At 37.1% G+C, this 24,796-nt stretch overlaps 1 protein-coding gene across 2 annotated transcripts in view; it reads right to left on the bottom strand.

Moving 5' to 3' along the window:
* CPED1 (cadherin like and PC-esterase domain containing 1) overlaps positions 1-24,796 on the bottom strand; it is a 148,333-nt gene that overhangs the window by 4,122 nt on the left and 119,415 nt on the right. For both annotated transcript variants that reach the window (XM_005519235.3, XM_014248889.2), the window contains exons 17-22: positions 21,844-21,961; positions 15,211-15,347; positions 5,292-5,512; positions 4,943-5,044; positions 4,636-4,723; positions 2,641-2,787 (exon numbers count right to left, since the gene is read on the bottom strand). In XM_005519235.3, coding sequence (XP_005519292.1) covers positions 2,641-2,787; positions 4,636-4,723; positions 4,943-5,044; positions 5,292-5,512; positions 15,211-15,347; positions 21,844-21,961 — 813 coding nt within the window. The remainder of the gene's footprint in view (positions 1-2,640; positions 2,788-4,635; positions 4,724-4,942; positions 5,045-5,291; positions 5,513-15,210; positions 15,348-21,843; positions 21,962-24,796) is intronic.

Here is a 24,796-nt window from a genome sequence, read left to right as displayed (position 1 = left end):
TTCCTGCTATATCAATCACAGCAGACAGTTGAAAAGGCAGAATTTGTTTATTAATGCACATATTTATGCAGAAGCATGTTAGCTTTTAAATATATAATGTATATTTACTCTCACTGAACAATCAGAATCAACACATATGTGGTGAAGCTCATAATAAAATAAACCATACGAAATTAGGTGTGAGTAAAGAAATAACATGTGCAAATGCTTGAAAGACTGAGAAGAGAGACTATGAGGGAGCTGCCAGAACTGAAAATAGACCAGGAATTATCCATGTAGAAAATTAATATATCCTCTGATCAATTTCATACAGCTAAGCCAAGGACTATTATTTGTTTTCATGCAATTACTGTAGGTTCATTTTTCTAAATTAGTGCCTTAGATCTTACAATTATTTCAAAATGATGCCACCTTGACCCAATCACTCAAACTGCATTCCTGTTAGGCATAATCTCCTAGGAATGCAATCTAATGTTCACCCAGCCACTGGGATTAAGGTACAAAAATCCCAAGGTCGCTAATTTCTGTGTAGTGATTATGATTTCACTGCCATTAAAATAGGAAATAAATCTGAATTTAAAAATAGCTTCTGTAATAATTGTATAATGCTGACCAATGTTCATAAGCATTTTTAAAGAATGAGTTAGATAAAAAAACCAAGGTTTCATGTGTGCATAGAACTATAAGTTTGTTGGGCAGTGAGTGCCAGGGTTATGCAAGATATTTTGTCCCAGCTCAGTATAATCTCTTTGAAAGTACAGATCCCTTAGAAATCTGAGCAAAGATTGTAGAGTCTACAGAGATGGAGATTTCTTTGCTAGCAGGGTCACCTGAGACCATCTGAAATGGCTTGGTGGGAATGTAAATAATTCTTCAGGCCATTCAGAGGAAATAGATTTCTCTTCAGCCAGCTAGTTGGAACTAAATGAGAGCTGCTGAAGGCATTTCAGTTGTTGTTTCTTGACTGCACAGAATGGCCAGCCCTCTTGCATTCTTGCACAGCCGTACTTTAGCTCGGATGGCATTTACAGAGGGGTGACATCTTCCGAGACTTTAGGAATGTCAGTTTTTAAGAGAAAGAAAGTGAAAGTACAAAGTACAAGATTTAATCTGTCTCATCTGGTTTCCGAAAACATGAAAAGTGCTGAGGTTTTACACAGTGTTCTTGGCTCTGTCCTTGGGGGCAAAATGCCATTTTCCTGGTGCAAACTGCTTCAGCACCTAATGAAACTCCACTTGCCAGGATGCAGAAATAAGCTGATGACAAAACTATTAAAACTAATGAAGTAACAAAAGAACTCAAGGACTTTCTTTTTGGTTTCCTCAAGAATCAAGTCTGGTTTTTGGTGCATGATGGATTTTACTGAGCCTATCTATGGCTCTTTCAGGCACAATGACCTCTCAAATCTCATTAACAACAGCTCTGTGAGCCAAATTCTCCCCTGATCCTCCCCACAAACACATACTCTGTTGAGATTCTTTCGGCAGAGAAGCAAGAACAAATCTGCACGAGCTCATACAAAATGATGGAGGAGTACATGAAAAATGCTGATGACTGATTACGCCCTGCTATTTTTCCACCCAGTTCCATACAAAGCATTTGAAATATTTAATTTTGAAGCTTTCTGTTTCGCTCGTAAGATCTGTGGAAATGGCAAACATCAGCAATGACCCACAAAAACCCCAGCATCTGGGTTCTAGATAAAAAAAGAGTCAATACAGCTCCCTGGGTAAAATGGAGGGAAGCATTTGCTCCATGGGACTATTTATCAATCATGTGAATATCTACTCTGTAATTTACTCCCTCTTTTCCAGCTTCATTTGCACTTAGCTGTGTTTGTGCCTCTCAAGTATTGAGCAGAGTAGAGCACTGGTTAACTAACCACACCTGCTGATGTTGGCCCCAAAGCAGGATAGAGGCCATGGCACTGGCCTGAAAACATGTGAGCTGCTGTGGAGACTGAGTGGAAACAAGCTGTGAAGCTGGAACATGGCACATGAGCTCATGTGAGTCTGATAACACTCCCGAAAAATTCTATAGATTTTAGTCAAGAAAGCAGGACTACCAGTGTAAGTGAGAACAAACAATCAACACTTCTGTTTGTACAGTGGATCACTGTACAAATTACAGATGATTTTTTTCTCAGACATAGGAAAACAGAGATATAGCATTAATATTGGTTCTTCAATTTTAAGCTCCATTTTAATTGTATGTATGGTTTGATGTGAATGTGCTGAGCTGTTCGGTTAGGAATGCATCAGACAAACACTTGTGAGACTGAGTAAAAAGAGAAACTGAGTCCATGCAGAAGCAACAGAGATATATGACATGTAGCAAATAATACAAGGACCTGCAAACTGTGCAACATATTTTTATATGAGTTATCTTTGCAGAAGGGCATGTTTATTTTTGTTTTACCATGCCAGCAGTTTCAGCATGTCCTTGGGTGTCCTTGGGTGGCCTTGCACTGTGAGCAGTGACAGCCAAATGCCACCACACAAACCACTTTCCCACAAATTGTATTCAGGCCTAACTTTGAGTGACAGATGCTGACCTCACCATATATCTTCTTGTTTCTAAGATCTGACAGTTAAAATATCTTAAATACCTGGGAGTGTAAATATAGTGTAAACTATTACCTCATGAAAATGGCAGCCACACTTCCCTTGCAGGAATTCTTTGTAACGTCCCATGGTGATGACAAAGGTGTCAACCACTTCATAGCCCAAATTTTTTGCTGTATCCAGAATAATCAAGTTTTCATTCCACAAATTTTGTACTTCCGCCTGCATTCCAGATAAAAAATTGCAATGTGTTGTCAGAAGGACTGTTTAAAGGTTATTGTGTCATTGAAAAAAATAGCAAAACTGCATTTTGAATAAACAATTATGTTATACTACAGACATGAATTACTATTAATTCACTCTTAACAAAAGCTACTACTTCAAGACTGATGTAGGGTTTTTTTCAGAAATTATAATTACTTTTCAGTAGATGTCCAGCTTCCTTTATAGGAAGATTTCATGATTGTTTAAAACACAATTCTTGGGTAATGGTTTTTAACATGTACTTCACTAATATGAAGTATAATTCAGAAAAAAGTTCCAGTTATAAAGTTTATCTGTAGCAAATGATGAAACTGCTCCTTTAAAGAAGAATTTAGGTTAAAATGAAATTCATTGAGGCAGTTGCTTAAAAGGGACTATAGGGCCATAGGTATCTTAAATATGGTTATACTGAAGAATGGATTATTATTTCTGAATATACTTCAAGAAGACCAGGAATAGGAAAAAAGTTAGCCATAAAGTTGGCAAGACAGTGGATTCAACACGGCAGACAAAAGGCCTTTGGGAGTTGCTGGGGTAATCCTGAAGCATACAAACCACATGGGTAATTTGGCATATGATTCCCGTTATGAAAGGGAAAAGGATGTTGGTTATGCACTGTAGCTGATTTCTGGAGTTTCGTAAATTTAATGAATAAGAAAAAGTCTTAGGAAGCCTTTAACACTCTATCCTTCCCTCACATACCCTGGACTGAAGTTCTTCATCCTAGGATTGAACTTGACTGAAAACTATGACAGGACCTATGAAAAGGTTTCTTCATGTTAATGACAACAATTTCCTTACTTTGTTCTATTTAACACCTCCATATAAATTAAGATTAAGATAAATTGTTTGAATCAATAAGAAGACATTCAGTAGAGACAAGGCAGATAGGCAGTACTAACTTAGACAGAAAGAATGGGCAAAATCAGACAGGGCAGTCTCTGTGGCGAAGAGAAGGGAGGGAGTAGCAGGAAGTCACACACTGAATACAGCAGTTTGTTATGGTTGCAAAAAGATGTGGGCGCTAGTCCCCAGCGCACAAGGAGTACTGTACGTAATCTCTGAAAGGTAATAATTTTCTCTTTTCAACACCTGGGAATAGCTGGAGCATGACACACAGCACTGGTAGGCATCATTTACTCCACTCTGCCTTCCAGTGCTTCTCATCCATGCATTTTATGTGTTCAATAGAGAATCACTGTCCAAACTGTAAACAAAAACAGTGAATTGAGGGAGTTACACAGTGCATTGAAATGAGCACATTTGTTACTCTGAGAGTCTTGGATATGATTTAAACTGATTGTAACATCCAATTAACGTGCAAATAATGCTGGATTCACCGGTACATTCCAGCTGCTCTGTAATGTCCTGGCTTCATAGGTGGGTTAAGATAGATTTATTGAGTTGTGCAAGCCAGACAAGTGAATTGGATCTGGCAGTAACCATGGAGGAAGCCTGGGGAGGCCCTATGCACGATGTAGTATGAGCAGCAATCTGTTTGTCTCCAGCACAATCTCTCAGTTTTGGCAGTGGGATTAATATTAGAGCTTCTTCTGGTTCTTGGGACAGAGGACCAAGCATGGCATCTTAAATGCTCTCTGACTGCAGCAGAATCAATGAAATAAGGAAAGTGGTTTGAATCCCTATTATTACTAAGCAGTATGAGCAAATACAAACATTAATATTCCTTTGATCCACTTAAAATGTGCTCAGCAGATACTGTAACATATTTTGACCAGACAGCAAAATTAATGATGAAATGACAAGTCTTCCATGAAAAAGCACCCAAAATGTACTGTAGCTTACCTGTGATAGAGAATGGATTCCATCCACTGGAAGGTGAAAGCCCATCCCTATGGATTTGACAATTACCAGGATATTTGATAGATTTTCCCTGTTTTGCAAATTAAAAAACAAAACAAAAAAAACAAACAAGCATACACTTTTTACTTAAGAGACACATGAAAGGACAATGCATGTTTCATTTTTTTCAGTCACTTAAGTACACACCTGTGAAAAAAACAAATTAAAAGTTTGTATTTATTTTTTTTGGTGTTGTTTCCCATAATTTATCATATTAAACATCTGAGTGACACCAAGAACATAACATTACCTGTTTAACACCTTTTGGATAATTTGCAGGTGATTGGAATTAAGCCACTGAACACCACCTACAATTAATACGGTCTGGTCTGTGTTCTCCAGGGGACGTGATCTGAAACCCAGAAAAGAAAAACAACACATGTTGCTTTAAACAGATGGCAAACATTTTAACTACATTGCTTTGCACTTCACTGAACTGTATCTGGCACCCTGATTAGAGGCCTGATATAATTTTCAGCTATTTTTTAACCACACAATATGGTCTGTGCACATTACTGACTTTAATTGAAAAACGTGTTAAACACATTTGTGAATAGAATGATAATACAAACAAGGGAGATATAGAGTTTGTGCAGTACCTCTGCAGCAGCTGTTCTAGTGCTTTTTCAAAAGTCGGTCTCTGGTTTGCATTCATCCAGAACTGGGGGTAGTAGGAGTAACTGATAAATGTTTTCCCCTCATTGATATTGTGATAACATTTAACATCATGAGTCTTCTGCCATTCCTGAAGAGTCTTATTCACTCTTTCAATTAGATAATACATCATCCCTCTGTTGGTTGAGTCACCTATAAATAGAATCTTCAAATGGAAAAAAAATAACTTAGAAGCTCTAAAATCCAGAAACAAAAAGATAAGGAAAGAATACAGCTAGTTAGGAGGTTTTTAAATGCTTCTCATAATGTTCCAGAAATATCTTTTTGAACTTCCAGTACCCTGGCATCTTAATACGAAATTTGTCCTTTAGCAAAATCTGTGTGATTTGATCAATAAAAAGCTGTATCATGTACTTTAAAGACAAAAAGTACAGGTTATAGATGGCTACAGCTGCAAAATTAGCCCTGAATCTTTCATCCTTGGTGATAATTTCTTTTGCTTAAGTTTATATTTACTTCTAATTGCTAGTACACAATTGCTCTCATGATTGCTTGCAGCTTCCTGCTTTTTCCCCTACAGTTTTTCATGTGGTTTGCTCCTACACAGTGTGTATTGGTCTTCTATAAATGGGATTCATTAGAATTTACACCAAAATAACACCCCCACCCCCCCTCCCCCCACTCCACGAAGGATGTGCCTTATCTGCAGAAAGATGGTCCTTTCTGCAGGTTCAAAGGGGAAAGAAAAGGGGGTTATTTGGATGGAGGATAATCTCAATAGAGTCCAGTCGTGTGATGTAACCACCAGAAAGCATCATGGCCTGAAGAGAGTTAGAAATCCTGCCAGGATGACAGAAGTACTTTAAGTATAGCAGTCTCTGCTGGGCTACCCTGAACTTACAAATGAATGAAGAACTCAAATATGGGTATGCTGCCACTCATTCTATAGATTCCTCTGAAAAAACAAACATCTCTGTATGGAGAGACCACAGAACCTCAAGTGTTGTGGGCATTCTTTTTAATGCTATTACCCTATTTTGAGTGGATAGGACTAGCATTTCCTTCTGATGAAGCAGATAATAGAAGACAAATTTAAAGAGTAGGAGAACCCAGGTTCACTGTGGTTTGCCAATGGAAACTGTGTGCAGAATCAATTACCCCAATCAGCTCAGCCAGAATCCACAATGAGAAACAAACATGTAAAACTGGGATTAAGAAACCCCACAGAGCCATCAGACAGTAACAGCCCTGTTCTCTGCACAGAAATACTCAGCTTCTCTTACCTCCTCTGTCAATCAGGATAGCTGGCATCCTGTAAGTTGGAATTTTGTTGTTTCATTTCTTAATTTGATTTGGAGTTTGATGTTTTACCACTTCCACCTTGAACATTTGATTATGCAAATAAAACTCAGACTGCATAAGATGACATGTTTAAGGATGTATTTCCAAAGTTTTTTTAGAGATTTTATGTGGTAGAGGCATTTTAGACTACACTCATCTAACATTTTTATCTATTTATCTGTTCCTTTCAGGAATGTCACAGTTTTGAAAACTGATTCCACTTAGCACTATTAACCTATTGTGATTAAAAATAAGCCACAACAGTGTACCAGTGATACTTCCCACAGAAAAGAAGGAATTTCAGATGAGCCTACCCTCATCTGATGTTATGGCCAAGAATGAACATGACAATGCCTTCAACTTCCCATGCCTTACACATTGTGGGCTGCAGAGAAGCTCTTGACAGATTAGGTATGGTAGCAAACAAATTAAAACTAGCCCTGAGCTCATAGAGACTCTTCTAACTCCTGTCCTGGACCTCTCAAAGCCTCTTCATAGAGGAAATTCTTAAACAGCTGCTGTTCATGCTTGTATTGCACAAGCATTTCTCTCTAACCCAAGGGGGTTTCCAGCTTTTCACATCATGTCAGAAGAAACCTCTGAAGCATAATCAAGCATAACATGACCCACAGAAGTCAAGGATCCTTGCATTCATGGAAGAACTGGTTGGATATTCTGTCTTTCTCTCTCTGACAGACACACACATGCATAAAGTTATTTACAATTAGGAAGACAGTCCATGCTTAGAATATGTCCTAATTCTAAAGTAGGTTAACTTGAGGTTTTAAGCAACAATTATTTTAGGTTGCAAAATCTCTTGATTCTCCAGCCTGTATATATCCATGTCTCTTTAATCTCCATTTCATAAGCCCATCACTGTAGTATCTTGATGCGTATCTATTTAAAAAGCAGTTCTCAGATATTCACAGGCAAGGACATCATGAGCTTGTAATGTGGGTGAGAACATTTCTGTAAAAACCCAACATATCATTAGCAGAATAACAAACAGGCCCTACCAAGTTACACACATACAGCTGTTGGTAGAACATACAAGACTGTTTCTCTTCTAGTATCATATGACACCATTTCACTATCACAGCACATGGGAATTGCTAAGAAGCTTATTCAGCTATTAATTACACAAAATTGGCAGATGGGACATTTTTATCTCATTCTAGTGTGATTAGAATTCTCATCATTCTCCTATCTATATTTGATCTAATCTCATCTACTACTGATTTCAAATAGCAGATCAACAACTTCCACGGAAAAAAAAAAGAAGAAAAGAACCATGGCCAATGTCAATGAACATGATGAACAGATTTGCCAACACTGTACATTCACTAGCAGTTTAGGTATGAAGAGTCATGCCAAATATTTCCTAAGTCTCAAACACTGCAGAGTATCAAAGATTAAGATCTCTTTATCTTATTTTTTTTTTTGTTATGTCAAAATTAGAGCAAAACACATACACACATTCCAGTCTACACTATTACATGATTTAGCATTTTAGGGCTTTGAAATTTTTCTATACCTGCACAGATACATATACATAAACAGTGGACCCATGAACAAATTTTCAAGTCTGCCCTGGGGTACCTTTCTGGTCAGGTCTGGAGATGGAAGGGCATTATGTGCCGTCATTTAATAAACCTCTAACAGAAGAAACAAGTTAATTACAATCGTGTTAAAGTGGCAGCTCTAGTCTGGAAATGCCATGATACTGGGCATTATATAAAAATATCAGGTGGGCCTTAGCATATTACTATTGTTTTTCTGCTGTTCTGAGAATGAGAAATAGGTGACAGGAGTTAGAGCAGATTCCCTTAGAGCAATTAGCATAACTAGATGAAACAGACAACTGTTAAGGCCCTGACATACTTCTTCAAATATCATCACAAGATTGATGAGACTGCCCTCAGCCTATTTCCAAATCAGATAAGAGAAAGATAGCAACATCACACTGGGTAAGAATACAGGTTGTACCACTAGGGAAATTCACCTACTTTTAGAAACAGGTCTGCTAAAAGAATAGTCAAGCCTTGCTGCAAGTGGGAAAGGAATAAATGAGTCAAAGTGGACTTGTGGTTGTACAGAAAGACAGATCAAAAGGGGAGGTCATCCTTAAAGATGTCAGTCGCTTATAGAAACCAGATAATACGGTCATGAAGTTTTTGATTGTTCAGGTAGGTATGTGCTACATCAGGACTGTATCACCGGCATCAGGCATATTTGTTTAACTCTGTCTCTGTTTTCCAAGGTGAAATCACAGTTTTTTTGAAAAGTATGAAAACTAGGACTGCAGTGTGTGAAACCTATGGTCCCTGCCCACTAGCTCTGAGAGAGAGCTCTAAAGTCCGCAGCCATCATGTGACAATATCAGCAGTCATCCTCTAGAGACTGTGTGCTGGGATTTTGAAGGGAATGCTCTCTCGTAAGTCGAGAGATCTCAGATAGAAAGATAGCTGTACATTTCTTGTAATGTGATGCACCTCTGGCTGGTGGATGCTTAGCACATCATCAGCATGTCTGCACACACACTGCATCCATTCGTTAAGATTTTGTCTGCATCCCACAACCTGCTTCAAACCATTAGTTCAACCATGATGTGAGATGTGTAAATCTTGGGAAAAAAAAAATCTAAATTCTTCTTTTTCTTCTCCTCAAAAGAAAAAAAAATAAAAAATTGTAGTGGATGAAGAGGAAATCTGTAGGTAATCCTACCTTCTTTTCAAACTAGCCCTTGCCCTGCCAGATGGATTTTTTTACTGTATGCAGACCATCAAAAGCATCTTTCGAAGTCCACCTTTTCCAAGTCAGCCTCATTTTTAGCAAATTCTTGGAGGACTCAATGGCTAAAATAAGTGGTGTTTAGCCTGAGGAAGAAAACCTATGTCCTTCAATTAGCCCAGGAGTTCTGATGAATTAAAATAATCTCTCAATGTGATTGAACATATGGTAAATAAAACCACATTTATTTCTATACAGTTAGATGAACTCAGAGTAGTTGCATGTGGTATGTAGTATTTAATGTTTTGAACAAAAGGCTCTCAGATGATTCTGTATTTACCTCTATGATAATAATGAGGGACATGATGGCTTAGGTGTGTAGACTAAGCCATACCTCATTTTTTTTACAGGTCTGGCACATGACTTAATCATGTACTGTTCAAGTTGTTGGGGCAGTTGTCTGCAGGATGACTAAATGATCAGACAAACATAAGGTTATAATTTTACCAGACAAAGAACAACACTTCCACACAGACAGATGTTTTCACTGTCTTCTGTTGCAAATATTTTGTGTGAAAAATTCCATTATAGCTTAAAGGGTTTGAAAGATTGTGTAAGCATAGTGGAATTCACTTCTTAACCAGACCTATCATTAAAAATTAACCACACTTGGGAAATTTAAACACCTGTAAGTTCAAAACACTACTTAACTCCAAAATATTATTAAGAAATCATAAGTTAAAATTCCTGTTTTAACAGCTGAATTTTAAGTACTTCAACAAATATTGCCTTTTCATATTTCCTGTTCTTAATTACACATGACTCAATGGTATTTTATTATAAGACTAAACTCTGGTTAGTATTTCTCAATGATAAGCAAAATATATATCCCTCCTGCTTTGAGGCAAACTTTCTATATACTGCTAATTGGATAAATAATAACCTGTTAGAACCCATTTTCCTTCACCTATTTTTAAAAGTACAAAATCAATCTTGTACAAAAATCAAAGCATTATCTTAATAAATTTGTGTATGTCTTATAGGAAAATGTCATTAATCACAGCTACAGAGATTTTTTTTTGTCAACATAATACAGATAAAGTATTTTATTATGATGAACAATTTATTTGATTCAATTAGGACATATGTATGGAGTCCCCTATGAATGAGATAGTCAGCATCTCATTACCCTTAAAGTGGAAGAGAAAAAATGCTGCTGATATTAAAAGTGGACTGAAAGAAAATCTACTCAGCCAGAACAGCCTTAACCTCAGCATTTCAAAATTTTCCTGTTTACTATGTATGAAATACAAACATATGACTGACCATTCTTGCTAACACATCATAAAGCAAAATAAGGCCTCATAAAACTGTTTCTGTGCATGTACATATTTTCTCATGTCTCCACCAGCTTGAGTTATTGTTTCACTACAGGTGGTCCTATGTTTTTATGAAACCAAGTGTCCTGGTTTTGGGTGGGATAGAATTAATTTTCTTCCTAGTAGCTGGTACAGTGCTGTGGTTTGGATTCAGGATAAGAATAATATTGGTAACACACTGATGGTTTTGTTGTTGCTGAGCACTACTTACATTAAGTCAGGGACTTTTCAGCTTCTCATTCTTCCCTGCCAGAGAGGATGATGGCACAAGAAGCTGGGAGGGGACACAGCCAGGACAGCTGACCCCAACTGGCCAGAGGGATATTCCAAACCGTATGGCATCATGCTGAACAATAAAACAGGGGGGAATTGGTTGGATGACAGCAGCTGCTGCCCTGGGAAGGGCATCAGTCAATGGGTGTTGAGAAATTGCATTGTGCATTACTTTGTGTACTTATTAATATTTTCCCTTCCTCTTCCATTCTACTAAACTGTCTTTTTCTGAACCCACAAGTTTTACCTATTTTCTGATCGTTTCCCTCATTCCTTTGTGCAAATGACTGAATGGCTGTGTAGTGTTCAGCTGCCTACCAGGTTAAACCAAAACACACAGAAACAACTTAGTTCAAACAGTTTTATATGCACACAAACAAAAATAGCAGTTAATGATGATGTGAAATCAACTGAAACTCATACACAGGGAAATGGATTTTGATTACAGAGAAAGATTATAAAGCTCAGTTGAGCTTTGGAAAACAGATCAATTTTATTATAAGAAATAGAAACAGCCTGGAGTTAGAAAGCAAATTAGAAAGCATTATTAAAGGCTTAATTATGATGCAGGTAGGAAAGAAGTGCTCTGTTTGGGTGACCATAAATATATTTCAGAAACATTGACAAATGAATACAAGAAATTAGGGGATGAGAGATATCTGCTGCCTTTTACCGTTGTTCTATGAAACACAAGAAAAATAGAAGGGTTGCACTTAAAGACACAGTTGATCTTCCATGTGCTACATTTCAGTCAAAAAGAGCATTCACTTTACATCTTAATTCATCACTTGCTGAAGTGAACACAAGTCAGGAACACAGCACAGCACTGTTTAATTGTTGCATATTTCCCTTCACATCCATTAAAAGTAGAAATATAAGTAGGCTTTTTTTAGTCCTTTTTTTTCTCCCTTATAAAACTAATAGAGAAGCATGTGAAAACAGCCTCCAGCTGACAAAGTTGAAATCTGACAATGGTATAGAGATTAACACCACCTATTTAAATTAAAAGATGCAATCACAGACTTATGCTGTTTATGTTTTAGCATGATCATAGACTCATGGAACGGTTTGGTTTGGAAGGGACCTTAAAGATCATCTAGTTCCAACCCCTGGACATGTGCAGGGAACCTTCCAGTAGTCCATTCCCCCTTGTCCTATCACTACATGCCCTTTTAAAAAAGTCTCTCTCCCTCTCTCTACTAGATCCCCTTCAGATACTGGAAGGCTTCTCTAAAATCTCCCCAAAGCCTTCTCTACTCCAGACTAAACAGCCCCAATTCTCAGATCCTGTCTTCATAGGAGAGGTGTCTAAGCCCAGTGATCCACTCATGCATGAGTCCCTCCTCTGGACTCATTCCAACAATCAGCATCCTTCCTTTTGTTGAGGACCCCGAATGGAACACAGTACTCCAGGCAGGGTCTCAGCAGAGCAGAGGGAGAAAAGGACTTCCTTCAGCCTGCTGCTCACAGTGCTTCTGAGGCAGCCTAGGGTACAGTTGGCTTTCTGTGCTGTGAGTGTACACTGCTGGGTCATGTTGAATTTTTTGTCCACAAACACCCCCAAGTCGTTCTCCCAGTGCTGCTTTCAGTCCATTCTCTGTCCAGCCTGTATTTGTGATTTGGATTGCCCTGACACAGGTGCAGGACCTTGCACTTGGCCTTGTTCAACTTCATGAGGTTCACAGAGCCCCACCTCTCAAGCCTGTCAAGGTCCCTCTGGATGGCATCCCTTCTCTTCAGCAAGTCAACTGCACCACACAGCTTAGTGTTGTCTGCAAACTTGCTGAGGGTGCACTCAATTCCTCTGTCCATGCCAACAGCAAAGGTGTCTTGTGTAAGGGATTTTGAACTCCAGAGAGCAAAGTTACACAAGCTGAATATTCAAAACCCCTGAATAAAGAGGCACATGGGTTAGTTGAGGCCATTTTGAGTGGACACATGAATGAGATCTGTCGTTCTTAGCTAACTTAAGCAAACAACAATGTAAATCAAACAGCATTCCAGATCACTTCAGTGTCTTCACTTGGGTTGAAGACTTTTTGCCCTTTTGTTTGGCACTCATGCTTTTTTTTGACATCTGCTTTTGTTTCCAGCATTGAAACCTTCTGCTTATTTTATTATGGAAACTATGATATCTTCAGTTTATGATGTCAGTGATCTCTTTAGTACTTAGAGACAAAGTATATAATAAATCAAAACTAAAATCACAATTGAGAATACATAAATATTTACAGATGGTTATGAAAATCTCTTTTAAAATAAACAAGTATTTGTTCACAAGAATTATATCTTCCTACTACTCAATAGCTCATTTATAAAAAGTCCAGGATGCTTAAACCTATATAACACAGACAAAAGTCTTTTTCAGTGAGCAAATGAAACAAAAAAATCTTTTTCTACTACATTTCTTGGGCAGTGTAAAGTAATTCCAAAGTTTGACTTATCAAAGGCAGAATTGGGATCTTATTGGCTAAGAAGGGAACTATTTTTATTCATCTGACTTGGGCAGGAAGAAAGCCTCTCTTAGTTCTTAAGTTGTATTGACAAAAAGGAGTTGATCCAGGCTCTACATTTATTTATCTGCTAAAAGAAGCAAAAATGCTATTGCAAAATTTCAGACAAAACTAAAATCACTACAAAGTTATGATGTAAATAACATCTGAGAGAAAGAGATAGAAGAAATATACCAAAAGGGGAACATGCTTTGGAGTGATAACTTTAAAAGAATAAACCAATTCAATATACATCTGTGCAAAGGTTACAGAGGTAATTCAGCAGATTTCTACAGAGCAGCAGAGGTTATCAGACAGTGTCAGGAGGCTTCTGTAAAAGACACATAATGGGAAACAAGTGCTATTAGTTACAGAGATTTTTCTCAAGGTGTTAATGTAGCTCACTTAGGATCTGGCTGTCATCTGACATTATAATAGACCAGTGACCTCAGACAGTTAGAACATTATGGAATTTGAATTAAGAATTTAAGCTTCACAGACACTCATTTAATTTACTTGGTTTTAATACACCCTTTAGAAATTATGTCCTGTTTTTGACACTCATGAATATGAGTGGTCAGATTTGGGATGTGTAAATGTCAGCAAATCCTCTCAGCAATACCCTGGCAATCCACTTCCACAGTGGCATACTGTTGCTCTGCTGTCCTGCAGTTGCCTGACCAAAGGGTGGCTGCTTGTCAAAGCAGACTGATGTCCATTGAAATTAAAGACAAAAGTAAAGCAATCAAATTCTTGAATATTTTTTCTGTGGTTGATCCAGAAGAGCTTGTTTTGTACATGAGAAGTAAATTAAGATTCTCCTTTGTCATAAAAAGAATTCTTTTTGAATATTTATTCTAGGAGTAACCTGCAGCTGTATAGTAACAGAGAAGACCATAGGCAGAAATAAAACAAAATGGCAATAAAGTACTTTGTGCAGGGCAAGAAATTTATCAGAAATTAAGGAGAAAATGTTAATTGAAACACTACCATTTTTGTATTTGTCTATATGGAAATGCTCTCGGATTTTATCAAAATGCCACTTTTAGTAACTATATTCTTACCTAGGCAATACACTTTAAAGAGCTTTATAACAATTAATTACTTACTTTCTGGATACTTGTATCCTCAGTAAGGTACCTGAGCCTCAGATCAGAGCTCTCTCTCAACAGTATTACAGTCATAGCATGCTTATTAAGGAGACCTTGTATTTCCAAGCAATCACTTTAGAAGCTTCACTAAAAGAAAAGAATGTGCAAGAAGACTCGGTAAGATTAGTGTGCACAAGCAATGCCATGCATTAGGTATGCAGCAGAAGAAAACCAACTTGCATGTGAGACAAAACTGTGACAAAAATGCAAATACGTCCTCCATTTGCTGTCCTTGTGTGCTCACTGCAGGTCTGACTGGTAATCACATACACCATAGGTCTTGAAACTCCAGTGGTGTGACCTAAGATCCTCTGTGAAACAGCAGCAGTCAACTGTGTCTGCATATGAGGGTAAATTACTGACAAAGATTGGTTTTCATCCCTGTGAACTTTTCACCCAAATACTTCTCTAGTTAAAAAAGGATTTTTGTCACATATCAATCTTAAAAATATTTTTAAAACTTCAGGACACTATTTATCCAGGACTCATTTACCCAGATAAACGAGAATGATTTAAAATATAAAGCCTGGTACATACCCTTCTGCCCTCCATGCAGCGCTGGAGCTCGGGCTTGGCCAGCAGAGAGTATCGGCAGCCGTGGGGCTGCCAAGTTATTTCTCTCCAGTCGCAGGTCCTGTTGTCAGAACAGCTAAGGCAAGGGACAATCCATTGCCCTGGAAAACAGCAATGAATATCAGCACCTCTCTGTATTCTTCTGAGTAGTTTTATTACACAGGAAGCAAGATATTTTTTATGAGTATTTTACTCATGTATGAGTAAAAAAAAAATCATAAGGGAGTTTCCCCTAAATTAAATGCCCCCCAACCCTTTGAAGAGACTATTTCCTTTCACTGTGCTGTGCCCTTTTCATTTAGCTAGGGTGCGAGTTTTTTCCTTTCCCTGAAAGAGCTACAAATTCTCAATTTTGTGGGTTCATTTCTCAGTCCATGTTGCCTTTCTTGTAGCAGCTTGTCCTTTCTCAACAGAAGGGATATGAGAAAGAGAAAATGGGTTAGGAGGCTGAATGCAAAAAGAAAATATTCATATTCAGACATGTCTAAAGATTAATTCTCATCTACAATGAAACACCTAAAGGTTGGGTGTATGGTTGAGAGAAATTGATATAAAAATGAAGATTAAGACTTTCCTTCCAAAACACTAATTTTCTTTCAATTTGTGAGAATTCAGAGAACTGTCCCAGATGACACAAATACATTTCAGAAGATGACAGTAAGGTCAAATAAACAACATATGTGATTTATTAGAGCCTGATATTATTTACAAAAATGATTTTGAAGATTAGGAGCACAAACTGGCATTGCTAAAAATCAGTGGGTCTTAGTAATCCTTTATCTAAGGTTAAATGGCTTTGTTATTTTGGTTTTCTAAAACTATTCCTTTCCAAAATCTTACTGGAGGCTTGACAGATTTAATTTCTGAAGGAAGACAGAAAACTTTTGAATTGCCTTTGTATTCAAATGAACAGAAGAAACACTTCTTCCAGCTCTTAAAAGTACACAGTGCTGACAGTATCTCCCAGTGCCTAAGCCACTGCCACAAAACCTGCTTTTGCTCTTATTAAAGGCATTACACAAAGAAGAGTGCAGAGGCCTAAGGTCCTTGTGTCAATGATATTGTGCCTTTCTACCACAGATGGGTTTCTCAACATAGCCCAGAAAACAGCCCCAAAGTCAAATGTTTGGAGATCAGACCTGGCCTTAGAGTGGGTGCCCACCACCACTACCATGCAGCAGCTCAGCAGCCAGCTGTGTCTGATGGATTGCTGCTGCACAGGACACCACAGCAAAGAAACCCAGGGCTGCCTATTGGCATTTCACCTGGCCAGGGACTGAGGGGGAGGCTGAGCGAAGAAACGCTGAAGGATCCCAGCCTTGGGAGAGTCAGCTGCTACCTCAGGAGCAAGGGAATTTCCAGGGAGGCAGCCTGTGCTTGCACTTCGGCAAAAGTCCAAGTGACTATGTTTTGGTAAGTAGCAGGGTGAGTCATCGTAGCAGATAAAGAAGTCCTTCCAAATAAAATCATCAAGAATTTTTTTATATGGGAGCCTGCACGGGTACATCTAAGTGATGAATACATCCCACAGTGCTGCAACCATGCAATACCAGTTTCTGTGTACCCTGCACAATTGCCCCTATTTCTGCCTTGTGCAGAACATGCACCACCCTCAGATGCACTTGTAGATGATATGGAGAAAATTATAGCAGACTGAACCTAAACAAACCCCTGGACAGTGGCCTTGAGCACACTGTGGTTCAGTGAGCATAACCCAGCTTCCCCTGTTTGTGTGGGTGTGGGGACTCGTGGAGGCTGTTATGGGCAAGTTCACAGCATAGATAGAGGAAGGAGGGAAGGAGGGACGCTCAGGACCATGGTGGGAGGGTGCAAGCAGGAAGATAGAGATACCCCATTCTTATTGCTCAGAGGAGTTTCAAACTTGCATTTTTCTGCATCCTAATCATGCAGCTATTCGAGGAAATATTCCCCACTCAGTTAAGGACCACTTTAAAGTTCAAAATTTATTAAGACAGGAAAATAGCATGCTTGTAACCTGGTAATTTTTGTGTGAAAAGAGAGATCTGAACTTTGGTACCTAAGAGAGATCCTATGTAGAATTTTTATCAAAGGGTTAAATTGAATTTTTTATCTGAAGTTATCAGGTTCTGGAGCAGGGACTTCTCTTCCAAATGAATACCCTCCTCAGCTGGGATGCCAGAGGCTGGATTTAGACAATTACTGTAGCCTCCCAATGCTGTTGTGAGTCCCTTACTCATGCTGACCCTCCTTTGGCTTTGAGGTCCCTTGTTCCAAGCTGTGGTTGCCTGGCCAGCACTGGGGCAAGGAATACTTCTACCCTTCAAGATTTCTATTACCTCTTGTGAATCTTGCTGTTGGCTTTCATTTTGCAAGCCATGACTAAATGATCATTCCCAGCTTCACAGCAGTCTCATGAGGAGACTGAAAAGTGCTAGTTCTCCGATAACCCAGCAATAGGTGCCATGGAAACACCTGCTTTGTACCTTTTGAGTAATAGAGCAGGGACAGAATGGTTGGTTGATTTAAAGTCTCGACTCAGACCCTGCCACTACTGTAAAGATTTTAATAAATGATCTGAGAGATGTTTCAGGCAGTGACATATCTTTTAAAATTATATGAAAGCTCAGTATTTTTTTCCTGATATTGCAATTTTTCTTTCAACCCAAATATATAAAAGTTCTGGCAAAGTCTAAAACATATGAGATCCCTCATTTTATGGAATTTTCTTTTAAACATCCTATACTTTTATGAGCTGAGTTGGTTTAAGGTAATAAACTAGAAAAGTAGAACTCTATAAAATGAATATTGAGGAGCCAAAATATCTGATCAATAAAAGTTTAAACTTTGGCAACAGAAAGTGATAAGTAACTTTTGAAAAGCTTCTTTTAAATATTTTGGTTTACGTTTAATGGCTCCCTAGGTATATTAAAAAAAAACATAGGTCAATTTTTGGCAGATGCAAAAGGTTATTGGCAAATGAAAAAATATTTGAGAACACAGATATATGGAGATAAATTCATATTTTTAGGAAGCACTAGCATTTAATACTAACAGAATAATTCTATCAGTTTTATTTTTTATTTTTATTTTTACATAGATTTTTTAAATTATGCATGTAAATTTATGCACTTAAATCCAACTGTTGTGAACTTTTCCTGTTTCAATTTCCCAGTTGGTCAATGCATTCTTAACCTTCAAAAACAGGATTGTGTTAAAAGATAAAATTAATCTCATCAAAAAGAAGACAACAGTGAAAAATTGCTAATATTAGTTTGGAAATTAGGCTTATATTATATAGTAATTTGAAGTTGCTCTTTCCTCACTTATATAAGTTAGCAGCACACACTGCAGCTTTCAGCACAATTTCGATCAGGCAGCATCTTGTGGTGCTTCAGGCAAAAGCAGTAACATTGGCTCTACCAGACAAGGGCAAGTTTACCAACATTTAAGTGAATGAGAGCAAGAGAGACACACTGTTAGTTTCTTCACAAATTAAAAATTGGCACAATCTAACTTTTATGAAAACCTGTAAGTAGGAAGTTTCTACAGAAGAGCAAAAGCTGGACTTTTGGCTCATTGGTTATCAGTTGTATATATAAATCTTCTGCTTAAGATACAAGATTAGACATTGCCAGTACTCCCTAAAACTGTTCTCATAAAAGGGCATGAAAACAAATATACTTTCAAAATAATTAGCTAGGATTGTTTACTTTCCATTTAAAAAATATTAGCCTAAAATTGGAAGTTTTAACCAATAACAGCTGGACACTTAATTTGATAGTTTTGCTTTTTCTTTCAGTCTCTTCTATTTTTATTTATCCTTTTACGTTGTCATAGTCATAATTAAACATTTTTCTTTCAAATTTAAAATCAAGGTTTTTCTATAGTGCCAAACAATCATCCATATAAAGAGAAAATAGTATTCTAGCTTTCTAATTCAAAATCGAAATATTTAACCTACACTGATGCTGATTTGTTGACTGATCACTAGTTTACTTTTGTATTAGGTATTTATTTGGTACCCTAAGATCTTTAAAAATCTTTTTCTCTGTGAATAGGCTATGGGAATATTTTTCTTTTTGTTCTAGCTGTATTTATGAAAAAACAAAAGTATAAACTATTCTTAAAAGGACATTATTTGCTACAGAATAGCCTTAGGCCTATGGATTTATGTCCAAACTGAGATTTACTCCTTGTAACCAAAGGACACATTCATTTTGTTGGACATCAATTTATGTCTCTGCTGCCAAATCCAGACAGCTGTTGAATGCAGAGAGACATCACACAGAATTATTTTAAACTGCGTGCAGTGCTAGAAAGAATGGAAAGTGGGATTTAATTAAAATATGTGTCACAGCAACAGAAAATTAGAAGTGAATCTCTGATATCTCACACCCCGGATTTTGTTATTGCTATAAACCACATTTCTACAGACTGCAGTAACCTGATTCACCTGCAGGAATTTAGCACAAGTTGGGTTCTCATGGTCTCTTTCAGTTCTCTCTCTTTCCCTCTAAGCCAAACACACAGTTAATGTTTGCTGACTTTTTGTATTATTGGTAATGCAACAATACTGGACAAAGAGCTAATTTTGATATGATAGTCTGGTTCAAACTGGATGTGAAACAAAGGAGAACTTTGGAAAGAAGAAAATATTTATTTGGTAGAAGAAAAGTAATTTCATTCCACGATGTAAACAGGAAGGAAAGAAGCTTCCTCTGTTGTATATTCCACTTTGCATTTTTTGATTATAAAAGGGACAGAGAGAGAAATTGTGTAAATTGTGTATATTTGGTAAGGTGTTGAGCTTCCTCTAAAAATAGTGCCATGGTGACTAGGAGAGGAGGAAGTCACTTCTGTCTTTGGTTGGACCCTGAGTTACTGTCTCTACTCCACATCAAAGGATTAGAAAGGAGTCATGAAATCCTGCTTGCACTGAACTATAAAGCAGCCTTCTAAATTTTACCATTAATGTCAGAAAAAGTAAGGTTATATCTTTATCTCTGCTGCTCCACCTCAGCCTCTGTACAAGTCTGAGGACAGTGTATGACACCTACTGACTTCTGCAGAATTTTTGAGCTGTCTTCTGAGGGAAAATGACATTGCTTGGCTTCTCTGAAAATTTAACTTATTTAAGAAATATTACTCCTTTAGCAGGGAATTTGCCATTTACCATTTTTTGTTGCCAGGATTCATGCATCATTTAGCTGCTACATATTTGGAAGGATTTTCCACACAAAGCCACACTTTCCCATTCCAGTTAGAAGCTGAGATGCACATTAAAACTATACAGCCACTTGTTGCCAGACACTGCAAATCCCTGCTCTAGGCTCATTAGACACCTGTTGGCAATATTCACTTTATAAGCACAATTTATTCTTCCCTGTTTAATATACTTGTCCTTTGAATATACATCTCCTGAAGTCTGTTTGGACTTTAACTGTGTATATTATTCACAATAAGGTTGTAAAAGATACTACATTCAGCCTCCCTTAGCTAGATTCAGTATTCAAAAGGAGTATGTTGTATATCAGGAGAATGAGGTTGTCTACCTGAGGAAGGATTCAGTGGATTTAGTTTGGGCTTTCTGGTTTTGAGCTTTGTATCCTGATATTGTTGCATAGGATAATACACAACTTGTGTGAATAAAATATGCTGCTAGGAACAACAGTGTCTCTTTTGTGTATTCCCTCCATGTAAGACAAATTTACTGGTTGCCTCTGCTTCACAAGAAGTGATGCATTCAGGCAGTTCCCACATTCCTGTAACTTTTTATTGATTATTCAACGAGTTTGTGCAAATTTACTGCTGTGAGGGTCTGCTCCTGTTTATGGCAAGATAAAGAAAACAGTTGTGTCAGTAAACCATAGAGGACTGTTGGTTTAATTTCATTTCTCTAATAAAGAATGGAACAAAATTATTTACTGTCTAATACAGCAACTTAAACATGAACAGCAACTTAAACATGAACAGCAACTTAAATATGAACAAGACCACACACCTGAGTAGTTAAAGTACCTTGAAGAAATCCTCACGCAACTGTGACTTTCACATGAGCACCTGCTTGACAAAATCTGTTGTAATCTGAATTTTCACTAAACCAAAGGCACATCTTGATTGTAGTGGTTATCATATAATGTTTGACTTGCCCATCTTGTGTTTTAAGGTATATGCAAAATTAAAAACTAGTTTTGTGTTTCTAATATAGCAGTGGAAATATAAAATTCAAATGGATTGATGGAATGCATTGAATGGATGCAATTGTGTTCTTTTTCTAAAGTTAATTTTTATTTTGAGTAGAAAATCCCTTTTATTTAGAACGAAACATTTTTATTTTAAGTGGTTTTGATGGAATATTCCAATGACTTTTAAAGACTATATGACAATAACACATGCAGTGGTGGATCACTGACTAGAAGATTATCAAACAAAAAAATCTCATATAAACAAATTAACCTGATTTTAAAAATCAGTAACTGTTACAAGTGATTAGTTCAATTTATTGTGCATAGGTTAGTGCATGTCTGCAGCAAAGAGTTAATATTGTTTCTAGTTTTTCTTTGATGAGTTGCATGAGCTAATTTTCAGAAAAAACAGTGGAGATAAAGTACAAACCTTTTGTGTCTCCAGCTTCACAGGTCTTAAACACTGTCTGTGAAATTGCTGAGAGGTATTCATGAGAGAGAGGCTGCAAGCCACAGGACTCCTCTGGACGAATTTTGGAAGCACAGTCCTAAATTAAAATAGAATCTGTGAAAATGACAGCACTGTGCCCATCCACATTGCCTTGAAAGCCTCTTCAAGAGTAAAAAAGTTATTTGTGGTAGTTCTGCAATTACTTTAGCCTTAGCTCTTCAATACACAATTTAATATGAAATTTAGAATCCTTTTTTCATTCAGACCAAGGTTTTGCAATAAATTTTCCCAATCCACAGTAAACATACAAGATACTACATTTGCTAAAGATATAAGAAAATTTATTAAGGCAAACATACATACCTTTCATGTAACATCCTGTGGTCTCTACATATTGTATAATCTCAACCTATTTGCCCTTAGGAATTTTGTATGTCTATTTGTAGTCATATAGGATCCATTTCTGTGATGAAATGCCCTAAATTAGCTTCAGGAGATACAGGTGCTTAAAGGAAAAAAAAAAAATCTATTTTCTAAAACTGTACTAAAATTAGTATCACAACTGTTGCATAATATCATTTACTGTTGCCATGAAATTATGCTACATCTAGGATGCTGTGCCTAAATTGCACCAATGAGCAAAAGACAATTTACTCAGAGTCAAGGTGCTGACAGTAGAATATGTGCCACTGATATGGATAGCAACATGAACACATCTTGGAATTTTGTAAACACTGTTGGTTCTTGATTATGCAAGAGGCAAAGTGAAATAGTTGTCTCACAATTATTATGATCTCATTAAAGTCCATGGTGGTGAAAAAAAAATTTTAAAAAATCCTCCCAGGAACTTCAAAGGCTTACAGTAATATCTGTGCATAAATAAGCAACAAAATAGTGGTTATGTGTGGGTTGTCCTGTTCCCTGCTTAATCTCTTAGGGAAAGCTGTTATGACAAAATAAATGGCACAGTATCTTCTAGTATTAAACTGTGTTTTGGGGTCTCTGGGTCTGGACACACTGTAAAGCTATTTGACAGTATAACTTCAACTAACATTAACATCAGAAAGTTCCTACCTTGCAGTAAAACAATTTCACAGGACTTCACAAGAGAGCCCCAAATTCCTGAATATGCTGTCATTGCCCTCAACACAATGCCATAAAATAACGCATTTTCTTGTTCATTCTGCCCAGGGTATGTGTTTAAGCAAACAAAATTTTATTTTAATCACATTTCTCGGGCAATACCATTAATAACAATTTCGTGTGGCTGTTGTTTTACTAATTACAACCAACATGCAGGAAACTATGTAACTGATTCCTTTTGACTTTGTTGTATTTTCAAAGTAAAGGACACTTCTTGCATTTAATTTGTAATTCACATCTAAACTGTCCTATCATGAGAGATTGTGAATCCCTGAACAAGACTTATTTAATTTTTACCTTTGTAGGAGACCAATCCTTTACCATCATTGACATATTTAATATAATATGCAAAATGCATCTGTGGTAACTATAGATTTACTGCAGCTCCATAAATGTATGGCACACTGAAGGTTTTTCTAAATGCAAGCAGATTTTTTATTGTTTTCTTCAGGTGTTGTGTTGACATCCTTCTTGCCTTGTCCAAAGATAAAACATCTTGTGATCTTAAGTATGTTTACAAAAAATCACTCATGACAAAGATGAGAGCCAGACGTGGAAACTTAAATGATAGTTATTGCTGTGTGTCTGTTCTTTCTGCAAACCTTCATTTTTAGAAGGGAGACATAAAAAGGCCCTTGTAATTTCTGGATTAGAATAAAAAGAAAAATTCCCTTGCATTACATACTTCAGTGCACATTTAGGATTGACTCTCAGACTGTGTCTTTTTCCTAGTAAACTTTGCTTTATCTTAATGGAATATTTTCTGGACAGTAGCATATAAAAGCGGAATAAAGCTTTCTTCTGCACATCTACATAGCTTTTAATCAACATCAGTTGATACTTAGAGAATAACATTTCTGAAGTCCATCTACCATGTGAAATTACAATTTCCTTGTCTCTTTCAGATCACACTGTAGTGAACCCAATTCTTCATAATGTTTTAGTCTTTAAGAGATCAAACAGATTTTCAAGCCTGTTACTTTACTGAGTTTTCTCAATTATTACCTTCAAAATAACTGGAGCTATTAGTTCAGGTATTTCATTTATTTACAGTCTGGGTGCCTAGTTTAATAAGAATTTTGTTTGTTAATTCACCTTTCAATAACCACACTATATTTCTTCTGAATTATACACTTATGCATATACATACACATACATAGTTTTACTCAGGCACATATAAATAGTATTAAAAGAAATCATAACCAGTTTTAAAATTTCACAGGTGGAGACAAAGAGATGAACAAAGCATTATAAAGCTGACCCACACTCATGCAGCTGATGCCATGGGATTAATGTTGTACTGTGAAGACCATTGTAGATGCAGTGATGCTTCAGATTAAGGAATCTAACTGAACTATGAATGGATTTTTAATTTTTGTTGTACCTTTTTCACCACCTCCACCTTAATGAGAAATGCTTACTCTGAAACTGCAGAAGGAAAGAAGCCCTTGACTTTCCTGCGAGAAGTCACACCAACAGGGAAAAAATGTCCATCTGTGTTCATTTTAACAGCTGGTGCTCCAGCAGTGATAGAGCACCAAAATAAAAACAAAGTTACTTTTAACATCTACACCTGCTGCTACCTATCAACTCAAGAAGGCATTTTTAAACAGAAAGGAAGGATTTTCAGTATTTTTATGGAATAATCCAATTCTGCTCATTCACAGCTGTGTCTAAAACCATACTTTTTGGTGGAAGTAGACTTATGTTAACGAATTGAATGCTTTATGAACTCCCACCCAGGATTCCTGTATACAGGCTCTACAGTCAGCTATTCAGTAGAAGTCCT

This window comes from Pseudopodoces humilis, chromosome 5 (genome assembly GCF_049639895.1).
Source record: "Pseudopodoces humilis isolate 2021_Gansu_Grassland_sample_001 chromosome 5, ASM4963989v1, whole genome shotgun sequence".
Lineage (NCBI taxonomy): Eukaryota > Metazoa > Chordata > Aves > Passeriformes > Paridae > Pseudopodoces > Pseudopodoces humilis.
This window is presented reverse-complemented; position numbering and strand designations above follow the sequence as displayed.